This window comes from Pezoporus flaviventris, unplaced genomic scaffold (genome assembly GCF_033815535.1).
Source record: "Pezoporus flaviventris isolate CSIRO_AGI_PZ_B2104156 unplaced genomic scaffold, CSIRO_AGI_Pfla_v1 ptg000007l, whole genome shotgun sequence".
Lineage (NCBI taxonomy): Eukaryota > Metazoa > Chordata > Aves > Psittaciformes > Psittacidae > Pezoporus > Pezoporus flaviventris.
The window spans coordinates 21,740,771-21,754,425 of NW_026892555.1; the positions used below are offsets into that span (position 1 = coordinate 21,740,771).

A 13,655-nucleotide genomic window follows, 5' to 3' on the forward strand; every position below is an offset into this window, starting at 1 on the left:
TCTTTTGAACATGTCCCTTCCCATATTAGCATAGAAGCAAATAATTCATCCCTAGTGATGTGTTTGTTTATGTAACTAAATTATTTAGGTTGTAAATGGAATAAATCCTTTCTGTTTATCTTGAATTGTAGGATAGTTTTGAAGCTGTAACTCTGATCATGGAGTCATTTGTGCCAAAGTGCCAAGGCTGTACTTCTGCGGTTTTGGAAGGTGAATTGTGCTGTCTGACAAAGGTTATATGAATTCTGTACCCTAAAGGGGCACAGAAAACACCCTTCTAGGCAAAAAAGCTTTTTACATTCTTAGGTGTAAAAAACACAATTAAAGATTTTTTGCTTACCAACATGCGCTCTGAAGATAAGACAAGAACTCGGGCTTGAACTGCAGCAATTTATTTGAAGTTGGCCAGTAAGAATGTCTAATAGAATAATAACGCATGACAGCAGATTGCCTCAGAGGGATACAGAAGTTGCCATTTCTGTGAGTGTTGAAGACCTGGTTAGATATACGCATCGGGGTGGTTTTGGTGGCACTTGGAGCAGGGAATTGTTGTAGGTGACCTCCTCCTGTAAATGTTTCTGATGGATTTATTTCCTATGGCTTTTTAAGCTACTGCTGGTGGCTGATGTTTGTAATCATAAAAGACATTGAGAATACATAGATCTTACAAGCTCAAGCTTTCAAAAATAGTGACATACAATTTGTTTATTAGGAGCACTAGTATCTTGGAGGAGCTAGACCTTGGGTAACCTTGAGAGTTTTTCACAATTACAGTCAACTGTTATTTCCAAACACGAGTCTGCCTCTGGAATATTTCAGCCAAGACTCGGTCAATAAGACTTAACCATGTTTTCTCTCTTGAAAGTTTAAAGTATCTCTGCCATCTTATTTTATCATGTCAAATAGTTTAAATGTGCAGTGTATTTTTTTAATTACAAAATAGTGTCTAGTGAGAAGACACTTTTAAACTTGCATTTCTGCCAACTTTCAAATTCTTAGTATAGAATTAAGACTGAAACTACTTCACTCCAAAGAGTTTAAATAGAGTTTAAATGCTTGCATCATCTAACACCGCTCACCCCCCTTTTTTTTTCTCATTAGCTTGAATGGAGAGACTGAAGTGTAGCTCTTCGGTTATACAGCAGGTCTGTAATTTGTGCCTAGTTTAAGGAGACAAAGAAAAGAAGTAAGTGAAGCTGATGAGCTGTGGCAGTGCTGCTGGTTTAAAGTAACATCTTGTTACCTTAGTAACCAGTTGTCTGTACTAATATACCTCTTTGAGATCATTGTGTAATAGCTAAGTAATGTGTATTATAAGTAATTACTTATTACTAAATAAGTAATTACTTATTACTAAAGAGCTTAGAAATACTGGAAAAAAAGAGTTGTGGATGGACAAGTTTTAGATGATCCTTTTTTGTCCACCAGACCAATTCAGTTTCACGTCTTATTTCTGTTTTCTCTTACAGAAAAAAAGGCGGGGGGGGGGGGGGGGGGGGGGGGGGGGGGGGAGAAGGGAGATATTTAATCCAAATACTTTCCATGTTGCATGAATCACTGTTAGTGTCAAGACAGCATACCACATCTTTGTGTGTAATGTCTGATCCCCAAACTGAGTGCTGACACCAAGGGATGCGTGTTCTACTTCACAGTTCCAGCAGAATTCTTTGAAATTATCTCTATGACAGTATCATGCAAATCTACCACCAAGGGACAAAATCTGTTCTTCTACTCTTTCCTATGATGATTAATGATAATGAAAAGAAGTAAAAATAAAACTTGCCTCAGGAGAGTGGGCGATTGGAATTTTGTGAGACTGTTTTAAGTTAATTTTTGTAACTCCTTAGCTTTGAGGAGGATTTCCTCATTGTGTGGTTTGGTAAGGAACACAGGATGGTTGTTTTGTTGGTTTGTTTTTTTTTTACCAGTTTAGCTTTTTCTACATTCCCTCCTCTTCTCTCCCCCACCCTTTTTTTTTTTTTTTTTTTTTTAATTTTTACTGGATTCGAGTGGGAACATGAGCACTTGTCAGATAGGATTCTAGCAATTTAACAAGGAAAAATTTGGATTAGTTCAATGTCTGTGTGGCTAACTCTCAATAACCAAAAAGCTTGTATTAGATTTCTGTGCCTAATGTTTTGATTGGCAGCCAATAAGTGCCATGTTTAGACTGTATATTAAGCATAGATGTTAAAATAATACATTTAAAAAATGCTGGAAAATAAATGCTTGACATTTAATACTATTGAGCTTTATGAAGAACAGAAAAAATTCTGTGTGTTTTTTGTTTGCAAATAACTTGTAGGATTTGAAGAGAGACTTCTGCATTGCCTTCAAATGGAGGGCTCTTAATACTTGGAGATCTTTGTTATTTGGAATTAATATCTTCAGATATCTGATTAGATTGGACTTAGCACACATAAACCACAATACTAAACCAGGGATTGCCCAGAATATTTTTGTTTACATGTAAGTTTTATTCCTTCTTGTAACTTGCATAACTCTGGGATAAAAGGTAACTCCTGTGAAACTTGAAAGCAAAACCTGTGTTTGTATAAAAATGCACTTACCATTTTCATTTACTTGTATTTTAGTAATATGTGAAATATATACATTAGAATTATTTTCATTATTTGGAGTTGTAGCATTGCTATGCACTAGTCATTTTTGGTGAAAAAGTTGAGGCTTTTTATAGAGATGTATGCAGTGTCAAGCTGTAAACTAACCTTTTGGAGGCTTGATTCTTATTTTTCTTTCATTCATTGTTGTTATTTGTGTCTGGATAAAAGTGTGCCTCATGGGTAGCACCAGTACCTAAGTAACAAAACATGTAAAATCACTCAAGACAGGGGAACTACACTGACGTACCCAACAAAACCCCTAAATTAATTTGGCAAGTTTTTATACCTATTTTAAGGTGCTGTGAGTAACAGTTTAAAAATAAAGCTGTGCAAGCCCAATATATAAAGCTGCAGCTATTGTCAAACTCTCTATAGAAGGGTTAATCTTATATCTGCTGAAGTCAGTGCAAAGCTCCTACTGATGGCAGTATTTTTAGCTTCTGAGCTTATTAAAGAAACCACTTTCATTTGTGTGTCTAAATGTGAAACCGCATTTATAGTTAGGGTTTGAAGTCTCACAGTTTAGACTATTTCTTTCAATATTCCTTGGTTTAGGATAAGTATGCCTAGTTCCTAGAAAAGAAATACCTTAAGAATTAACACTTATTTAGCATCTTAAAGATCTTGTATTGTTTACATTTATGTTTGTGTTGATAGTAGGAGTTGTACAGATACAGAATACTAGTCAGAAAATTTAGTTTCTTAATCTAAATAAGATGTACCAGGCCAAAACTGCTGTGCAGGAAAAGCTCTAAAGATACAGTAGCACAGTTATGGTTGTTTCAGAAAGCTAATAGGTGCTCAGCTGAGAGCCCTGACTGCATTTTCCTGACAACTTTTAGTGTGCCTTAGTGAGGACTAAAGTTAGCTTAAACCGTTTTGAAGAATTTAACTTACTTTATTGCAGCACACTGGGGTCATGGACAAGGTTAGGTCCTTAGCTGAGAAGTGGGAACTTTGCAAACTCTGCAACCTTGACTACATAATACTGCATGAGCATTCTGTAGTGCTTGTAAATGTGAATTAGGTGGAATGTTCTAAAAACATATTTGACATTTTGTTCCCTTGTGGTGTCACTACAGCCCAATGTATTTAGGTATTTAGTTGGGTTTAAAATTTGAATATTGTTCTTTCAGGTAAGAATGGATGAAAAAATATTCTTCCTCATCACCCCAGAAAGTTGTCTAGATCCAAAAAGATGTCATAGTAAAAACAAGCTATCCAAAAATTGCTGTCTCTCATTTCATTGTGTCGTCTTGAAGATTGTGCATTTTGATATAGGGAGTTACCTTAAGAGGGATGTGAATGGAAGAGGAAGCTTTCCTACTGGATGCTGCTTGGGCATTGGTCCCACTAGAACCTGGAGCAGGTGCTTATATTTTTTTTTAAGGTATTTCTTCATGTGCTTCTAGTGGAAAGGTTTGTTTGCTTGGTATGTTGGTATATGTTTTTGTGGTTGTATGTTGGTATGTCATTGTATGGTTTTGTGGTGTTGTGTTGTTTCTTTTTTTTTTGTCTGCAGCATCAATTGGATTGTCACTTTCCCAGAATGGTCATTTATTTTGATTCAAGCAAATTGTTACTGTAAGATTGCTTAGATAAGATAGTTACAGTCACATGGTCTAAATGCCATCCACACACAAAAAAAAAATCACTCTACAGAGATGGATAATCATCTCAAGATGAGAACTGTTACCCTAATAATGTGTAGAGAGATAGCAGTGAGATATTGCTATGGTGCTTGTGATGTTATGTGAATAGGGTAGAATGGGCTTTTTATTTTGCTTTTGCAAATTTGAAATTTCATTGCTATTTCTGTTTTTCTAAAGAGTTTCTATTAACTAATTGAATACCACTGTGAGTCAAGAAAGAGATAGATATATGTAAGCCTACCTTCAGACAGATTCAGTTAAAGTAGCGAAGGCATTAAACTGAAAAATGAAACTGATGCTTCTCCTTTGGGATCTTGTCTGACTAATGATTCAGTGAGATGTGAGCACCTGTGTGCAGCCCACCTTCAATGCTACTTCATAGAATCAGAAGAGGAATTGGTAGGAGTGTGTTAATCATAGTGCAGCTTGCTATGTACGTGCTTGGCTGTTTCATGTTGCCTGTTGAGCTGGTTAACTTGTCACAGGTTTCAAAGAGACCTGGGTTACAGTAGATGTTTTTCCCTACCTCAGCTTCTCTGACAACTGCTAGTGTGTTTTGAGTGGTGTAACATAGAGCCTGTTGGAGGAATGATGTTATGGCTAAATAATGCACCTTTCACACTAAGTGTTTACCAGGATTTAACTCCCAAATTGTGCAGTGCCCTTTTAGTAAAAAAAAAAACAGAACAACAAAACAAAAAGCCCAAATAAACAACAACGACAAGGAAGAAACAAACAAAAAAACAAACCAAAACACTCCAAAACTAAACAAAAAATGTAAGCCCCAAACAGTTTTCAGAGTAAAAGATTTTTGCAGAGAAAAAGAGCTGGAAAAGGGCTGATGCCTCTGAAGAGGATTTCTGAAGGATCTGGGAGAAAGAGAGGTAGGTGGAGGGAGGCCAAGTTCCATGTTACTTAAGCATCTCCACAGCCTGTGAAACTCAAGAGCCCTGTTTTCTCTTCTCTGCTGGCTGATGACTCTATGGCAACAGCCCGCTGATCATCTCAGAGGTGGGCTAATTCAAAACTACAGGGGAAAACAGCAACATTAGAAACAGTGGTTAGTTTGAAACTACCTGACCTGTTTTCTGTGTTTGAAAGAGCTGTTGCTATGGCAACAGCAGCTCAGCGAGGACGCAGCGCTGTGAAGTTTCAGAGGTTCAGCAGTCATGTTCATGTGGAGGGGCTGCACCACTTCCAGCACGAAGCTGTGTTCTGTGCACCCACCTTTTTGACAGATACCTACACTACCCTAGAATTAACAGATACTTCAGAAAGCATCTTACCTAAGTCCTAATGCAGCAGTTTCCTAATATTCCTGTGTTCATCCTCTCAATTTTATTGCAGCTTCACAAAATAGAGCACCTCCAAAGAAAAATAGTTGCCATAATCTATTGTCCTCAAACTATCCCGACACTATACACCATGATCATTTTGTTCTGCAATTCCGTATCCCATGTTATGGAAGTCATAAGCTGTTTGACCATGGATTATGTAGAAATTAATTCCAGATCTGAGATGCCTTCATTGAAAATTAGCCTGACAGTTTTAATCAGTGAATTATTATCTGAAATGCCTCTGCTGCAGGCAGTCACCATTATAACATATGGGGATTTGCAGATGGCCAGTTCAAGAAACTATTTTACAGCTTTAAATTGAAAATCAGTGCAGTGAACTTCACCTGGCATCTGGAGTGTACTGTGCTTATTGGGAAAACTGTTATGCAGTAAGTGGACAACAGTATAGCATGCTAACAGAAATATTTGGTTTGTAGAAAGTTTTGGTTAGTGGATTCTACTGTAATCCAATTTTCACCTTAGTGCAGTTTTTTTTATTACAGAGCGAGAAGAGTGATTGTAATGTGGTCCATGTCTGAAAGGAAAGTGCATTCTTGCCAGGCACAAATTTTGAGAAGTTCTCATCACAGGATTAGGTGGGGGGCCCAGACAACCACCTCAGTTATACTAGAGCCTTTGCCTTACTGAGTAGGAGCTATGAGAAGAAAGAGCACACTAGCTAGCTTCCTTTTTTCTTTCTTTCTTTCCAAATTTGTTAGCATTATTTTGGATTTGTTCATGTTGAGCCATGCATTGAAAACCTTCCTACATCTCTAACAAGCAGACTGTAAGATCAAATAGGAAGGTGAATGTTCATCTGGATGTTTATTTTATTGGTTGTCTGTGGAAAAAGTGATGTGATAATTGTGAGGCATTCTCACCTAATTTCAATAAGTGCAAACAAGTGTTAAAAAGCCTGTTCCAGTGTTGAAATCAAATGCTCAGAAGTTAAGGGATGATGTGTTTATGATCACTTGACCCATTATGGACCCATTCTTTAACTGAATTTTAACTCGCAGCCATATGAGTAAAGAATGTGTTTAGTAAGAAAAAAAGCAAAAAATTAAGGTTTCTTAAGGAGCTGTAAGATATTCTTCCCTAATGTCTTTCAAGTATTTGACTTCACATTCTTCCAAACAGTTTTATACATAGAATCATAGAAGGTAATTTTGTATCCATTGTAGAAGGAAAAGGAGGAAGAAAAGCAACATCTAATCCATGCAAGCAGAATAGCCCTCCACTACATAACACTGGTGAGGTTTGAAAACTGAATTGTAGAATATTGCTACTCAGATCACTAAGTGTGCTGACTTGTAGAGGCAGGAAATCAAAAGGAGAGGGATAGACTGCTGGGAGCCCAGATAGAAGGAAAGGAAGGAAGATTGACTTAGTCTTTCTCCTGCTCGTCGATAGAATTAATATGAGCTGATCCCACAGAGGTATTTCTCTGAACAAGACTCAAGTGGCTTTGAACACCAGTCGTTGTGACAAGAGAGTCAGTCCAACCCAGCCTTTGTATAATACTTCATGTGTTACAGAATTGTGCAGTAGATTAGGGAGATGAGATTAGGGACTGATAAAGTGATTAAGACTTGAAAGATCAAGTATCAGTTGTTTCTGCTTTATGAGAAGTGGAACTAGCCTTAAAATGCTTTTAAAAAGCAAGTTGGAATAGATGATCTTTAAAGGTCCCTTCCAACCCAAACCATTTTATGATTTGATGAAAACTATGAGGAGGAAGGAGTGGCAGAAGGAATTGTTGGGGACTAACCAAAACTGCTCACCCTCTATCCCTCTGTATTGCTGTGGACAGGGACTGGGGGTGCGTAGAAGAGTCTTTAATGAAGGAGTGAAGTTGAGTCTGGGAAAGAGAGGAAGCAGGTGTTGCTTTAATGTTTTTATTTTGTTTCTCATTACCCAAATCTATTTTTACTGGCAAGAAATTAAATTTCCCCCATATTGAGTCTGTGTTGTCCATGATGGTAATTAGTAAGCAATCTCCCTGCCTTTATCCTGAGGCATGAGCTTTCTCATCCTGTTTTCTCCCCCTGCCCTGCTTAAGGAAGGGGAGTGAGGGAGCAGCTGGGTGGGTATTTGGTTGTTAGTCAAGGTTAACCCACCACACCTGGTATGACTCTAACTAGAAGTTCATCTCTACCTTTGACATAAGGGTAAGTTTCTTGATCTATATCAGCTCTTCTTTATCTTTTCCTGATAGAACACTTCTGTTGTGCGGCCACAGTTTAGTAACTAAGAAGCACCGTTGGAGATGCTTGATTTATTGGAAAGAGTGCCAGGTTTGGTTCCCCCTCAGCGATCTAAAGCACAAATACCATCTGTCCTACAGTTAAGATCACTTCAGTGAGTTTCTATGTAACTGCTTAGACTTGCCAGAGACAGAGAATCAGTCTAGCTGCTTTTCCATTTCTTTTTACAGACCTGTCCTCAAATTGCCCCATATCTCATGTACAGAAGTTCTGCTTCCAAATTCCTACTCGTTAAAGTCATCATCTTTCTCTGGGACTTCTCAGAAGAGAGCCTTGTCTGTAGTAACAAGGGCTTCAGAGTGGCCTGAATGCACTTTTTAACTTTCTGCTGGAGTGACTAGCTGCCCTCAGAATTGTGATACGAGTCAGAGCTGGCTCGACGCCTTCTTGCTATTTTGCAACAGCTACATGATTGGAGAGTAAGCATAGTAGTGAATGTTTAAGTTTTAAGCTGGTGAAGTTCATCAGGCAGGCACATGCTTTGTACAGATACACCCCAAAGGGCAGTTGCGGTTGAAGAAATTGATCCCACCTTATCTATCCCACATTGTGCTCCATGGTGGCAATAGGTGTTAGGAACAACCTAAGCTTCTATATATCAAGAACATACCAGGATGATAATTTGTGTGAATAAGCAAGGATGCGTGAGATCTTGATGCTCTGCAGAAAAGATGATGATGTATGGGGTTGATATATCTAGTATCAGATTTACATTGATCATCTCTTGATATCCCTGACAATATTGGTAATGGAGACTGGAAAATTGTGGGTGAGTAGGCTTCAGGAAGATACTCAAGCTAGTTTTCTGGGACCTGAGATGCTTCAGTGGGCCTGTTTTTCCTGGTAACAAATAAGAAATATTTTTGATTAAGTGAATAAATGTCTTGGCCGGGTTTAGCCACAGGGTCCTATTTGGGGGCAGTTTTTATTGTAGAATCTCTTCCAACTCTCTGATAATGCTTAGGTTTGGGATTTCAGGCTTGCTGTCACAGGACTTGCGTTGCCTGACTCCTGAAGTCTTAGCCCAGATTGCTGAAAGTCTCCTGATCCTACACTGATCCTCTCACAGCATCCTTATCAAAAAGTGCTAGGAAGTTCACTGTATGTACATGTACAGCCAGTTGAACCAGTTTCTGTGGGTGGTGGCCAGCTTTATACTCACCCTCTATGGTCTGAGGGAGAGGTTTCCACCATGTTGTTCTGAATTATTTTCTGAAAATAAAAGTAGCAGTTGTTCTTCAGGCATTCTTTAGGAACGCACCTCTCTCCTGGAAGTGTTTGTATGACATTCTCCATTGCAGATTCCCAACAGCTTAATAGGAGTTTTCTGGTTGATCTAATGAACCGGGCTTTTATTGAAGACTTTAATGTTGTTTTTACATCCCCTTTGGGATCATTTCTCTGAGCTTAAGGCTACATGTTTGCTTCTTCAATTTTCTATTTCTTTTAGTGAAAATGGTAATTTCTAGTGAAACTGTATCATGAGTTATACTGGCTTTCTTTAAGTTGGAAAAAACTATGTAAGGTTGTACTTCATGTGGTTCCTGCAGAGGCTGTTTCAAGCCAGGAAATCAACTTGCCTGCGTTCTTACTGAAGTCACACACTGAGGTGCTAAGATATTTTAAATTATTTTAATTTTTTAAAATTTGGACCAGGAGTTTTAGGATGATTGTTCAGCTTTTCAGATAGATGACCATAATACCTGTCTGCGTATTGATTTTCCTACAAGGAAATGGTGTAGTGAGTGAGATTAGCATGCTGGAGAATCTACTGCAGAGAGCTAGGGGTGTGGTTCATTTGCATCTACATGAACGCAGGTGGGCTTTGAGATCTGAGAAATGTGTCTATCCCTGAGACTTGTGTATTTATCCTGACAAATTCTGTATGTGCTCTTTGTAAGCGTGGTGCCATCATGGAGGGCTTCTGGGCATGATGCTGCTCTTGAGAGTGATTCTTCGGTTGTGATGTTCCTTGAGGCTTTACGTTTCTTCATCAGTCAACCCATAGGTTCAGCTCGTAACAGAACTTCTTCAAGAAATCAAATTCATGTGTATATTCCTAACTCTACCTGAAGTCCCATTAAAAATTACTTGAGATTCTGGATGTAAGGAATCGAGGGTGCACATTTTCTAGCAGCAATCTTCACTGCACAGCTTTGAGTATATATGCCTATATACTCAAAGGCTAAAGGGAAGAAAAAGGTCTTTCTGGGATTGTGCAAAGAGCAGTGCATTTTGAAGACATTCTAGTTATTGCTCAATAACTTATTTTAGGTGGTGGCATATATTCTTATTTATAAAAAGTGAAAAAGCCCTTTGGGAATTAAACAGAATTTCAGGAAGTATATTTCAGCATCCATTGGCTTAATGAAATAAGCAGAATTAAGGGAGAACAAAACATAAGTTTAGAAGAAACTTCTACTTGACGAATCCCACATCTAAATGTGTGGTTCTTTGCATAATAACCACTCATTTATTTTTGGGGGTTGTTAACTTCACACACTGTTGCACGAAAATGAAAAGAATGAAACCATCAAGAGGCTGCAAGTCTTCTGGTAACACTGGAAACTAATGCTTGTTCTCTGTCACTGCCAGGTTTATGGTTTTGATATCCTATCTGGGCATTTAGAACTGGGTTGGGGTTTGGGTTTTTTTCTTTTCAGTAGTAAGGCATTCTGGGACAAAGATTAAGGGAAAAACTTCAGCAGCAGCTGTCAGAATGAGAAGAAAGCCTGGACTGTGGCTATGTTCTCCATGGCAATACAATTTTAATTGTAACTGTATTAGAGCAACAGAGCTGTAGAGGTAAATAGTAGGTGATATATTTGAGTTATACTTTTATATGCTAATATGACTATAGCAGACATTCACATTCCCTTATTTCAGCAGTTACTGGAATTTTGGTTAAAACTGAAGTCCTTTGGATATCCATATGGTATGAAAAAAAAGAAAAAATAAAAAGATAGCTCTTGAAATTGAATAGAAAGGGTTTTGGTTTTTTTTAGCTGCTGCTTTGTTTCTGTTGCAATAGGTGTAAAATTCCAGTAATCTGAGAACTACACAAGTAAGAAGCTGATCAAAAACTATTCCACATGCTCATGTAAGACTAACAATAGCATTTGCATCCCCTGTTTTAAATACTTTTTTTTTTTGGTGTTTTTTTTTAATTGCTTCCATGTGCTTGTACACAAACAGATTCACCTCATACCTCTCTTCCTTCCACCTTTCCCTTTACTATAAACGTTGAGCACAACACTGTGATAAACAGTTAATAAATGAATGGATAGATCAAAGAATTTGCATGCAATTAATCTCAGATGTAACATATCACAAGTCGCACAGGAAACACTCTTTGTGTCAGCTATACATGGCCAATAGATTCTTTGTCAAGTGTGATTTATCACCTTTTCTGATACGAACCCTGACTATGTAAACTTAATTTTGATTTAGTTAGAATTTTCTGGCCAGTAATTTGTATTTATCAGCTACTTAAGCTTTCTTATCTCTGTTAGATATCTGCCTATCTCTAGCTTTGCCTCTTGGAGAATTTGTATTGACCCCCTTTGACCCTGTCATCCCTCCTCTTTGCAAATATCATGTTTCTGCCTCTAATTCAGCATGGCATTAACTTGGCTTACCTGTGTTATTTAAGTTGTAGTTTACAACTTGTGTTTATGATACCATTTCTTTAGTCAGTAGGTTGCATCTGTCACTAAATTGTGGGTAGATAGCGGTACCTTGAAGACACCTTGTGTGTGAGGAAAACTCGCTTCTGCTGTTAATTTGTGGGCAGGCAGAATTTCTCTAAAGGCGTTGTAACTGTGTACACTACTACTTGAGGATCATAGATCTGTGTCCTTAGCTCTTTGGGATTTCCCAAACAAAATGGAAATACTGACCCTAATGTAATGGGAAAGAATTGTACAAGTTATTTTTCTCCTTCAAATTAAAAGCAGATAGGTCCCAAAATACTGTAAATAGATGGCTTTCTTGCAAAGGGTATAAAAGGTGACTTACATAGACTTTTTATTTTTTTGTGGACTTTCAAAAATTTTATTTCAGATAAACTTGCATTTCATTTTTCCTTTATATTTAAATGAGCACCTAACTTAAAACAAGTCACAAAACCACACAAGTCCATTCAACTCGAAATTATCAGAACAATCGTTTATTTTTCCTATAGTTTCTAAGCTTATACTTGGCATGTGTTGACCCGGTAATTTGAGTACAAATACATATAGAGGATGTCTTAAAGTAAATTAGGAACTGAATAATAATTCCAAAGTTTTATTTTCTTCTGTACCACTGCATTATTTTTTTTTGTAAGGAAGTTCTTGTCCAAACTACTATTAATCTTAAAAATGATAGATTAAAATTATTTACTAAATGATCTTTTCTGTATCCCTACTAAAGCAGATGTATTACTGAGTGTTTTTTCCAGACTAGCTTAACATACCTGATTCAAAGGTACTTCCATCACTTTCCTTGGGGGCCTGTGTTACAGTTTTATACTGTTTTCTGACAGCTAAACAATATGTTTTTTTTTTTTATCTTTAGTTCAAAATTTATGATGTTATGCCTAGTTATAGGTTTTTGAACAATCTTCAACAAATCTTACTCCTCCAAGGAGGTATAAACTACTCAAGTTATATAGGTTATTACATTTTTCCTTATGTGACTGTCTTAGGGAGAATATTGCACAAATAAACCAATATATTCACAATTTATAAATACCCAACCCAGAAATTATAATAAAGATTTGGAGTTAATTGCTACTTTGAAGGTCCCTGGAGCATAACAAAGTTGTCAGTAGCTGCCAAGAATACAATCGATTCCCCCATGTGTAGATTCTGTACTTGAATCAAGAGCATCTGCAGGTGAGAATAGCTGGTTCTCTGGGAATAGCTGGTTCTCCAGGAATAAGAATAGGAATAGTTGGTCATGTACCACCTTCCATAAAGAGCTGCTTTCTCTCCCTATACACTGAACGGACACTAGGCAGACTCAGAGGAAAGGTTTTCAAGCTAAAAGCCTTTCCTTTTGAATATGAAGACAAAACACTGTCAAGTTAAAAAAAAAAAAAAAAACAAACCAAAAAACCCCCCAAAATCAACAAACCCAACGAAACAAAAGCCCTCTGTTGTTTCATGTGTGAACTGTTCTAAGATACCGTATAAATAGATTATTGGTTTCACGCAAGAGGCTAGCCACTGGCAAACAGAAAGGAATTTAGCTCAAGGATGCTGCAAGTGTTATTAAAATAGTTGTGTAGTGTAGAAAGCACAGATGGAGCTATTATCTTCAGTCTTAGTATTTCATTTGGGTAATCCAGCGGTTTGTAGGACTGCTTTTTTTGAGTGAATGATGTTCTGCTTGGACTATATTGTGATGTCTTATGGCTGGTATTAAGGGCTTGAAAGAAAAAAGTATCTTACACTAGGTTAATTAAGTTCATTACTAGATACATGAATGCTAACTTAAGGAAACAGTCTTTGAAACTTTTAGGATCATCTCTTGATTCCAGAACAAAAGGTGAGGCAGGGAGAGGGAAGAGGAATGCGTACTGATTTTTAGGATTTTATTAGTATTTTCACCATGTATTTGTCTTGCAATATTTTTGACACGTATTTGTGCCTCTATTTTGGCTATCAAAGTATAGTTAACTTCGTGCTTTGAACAGTTCAGACATTAAATAATGTCAGTTTATTTGGATCAGATTTAACTGAAGAAAGTGTTTATTTTAATTTGCCTGTGTTGCACTTGTGCAATGGTAATCCC

General features: G+C 37.3%; 1 protein-coding gene across 6 annotated transcripts in view; it reads left to right on the forward strand.

Moving 5' to 3' along the window:
* STK3 (serine/threonine kinase 3) overlaps positions 1–13,655 on the forward strand; it is a 125,084-nt gene that overhangs the window by 85,889 nt on the left and 25,540 nt on the right. The window contains exon 10 of one of the 6 annotated variants that reach the window (XM_061448044.1): positions 8,048–8,315. The exons of 3 other annotated variants lie outside the window; for them this stretch is intronic. In XM_061448044.1, coding sequence (XP_061304028.1) covers positions 8,048–8,198 — 151 coding nt within the window. In that variant the 3' untranslated portion in view covers positions 8,199–8,315. Of the gene's footprint in view, positions 1–8,047; positions 8,316–10,540; positions 10,561–13,655 lie in introns of those variants that run through there. 2 more of the 6 variants (XM_061448040.1, XM_061448043.1) reach the window with 2 other exon arrangements.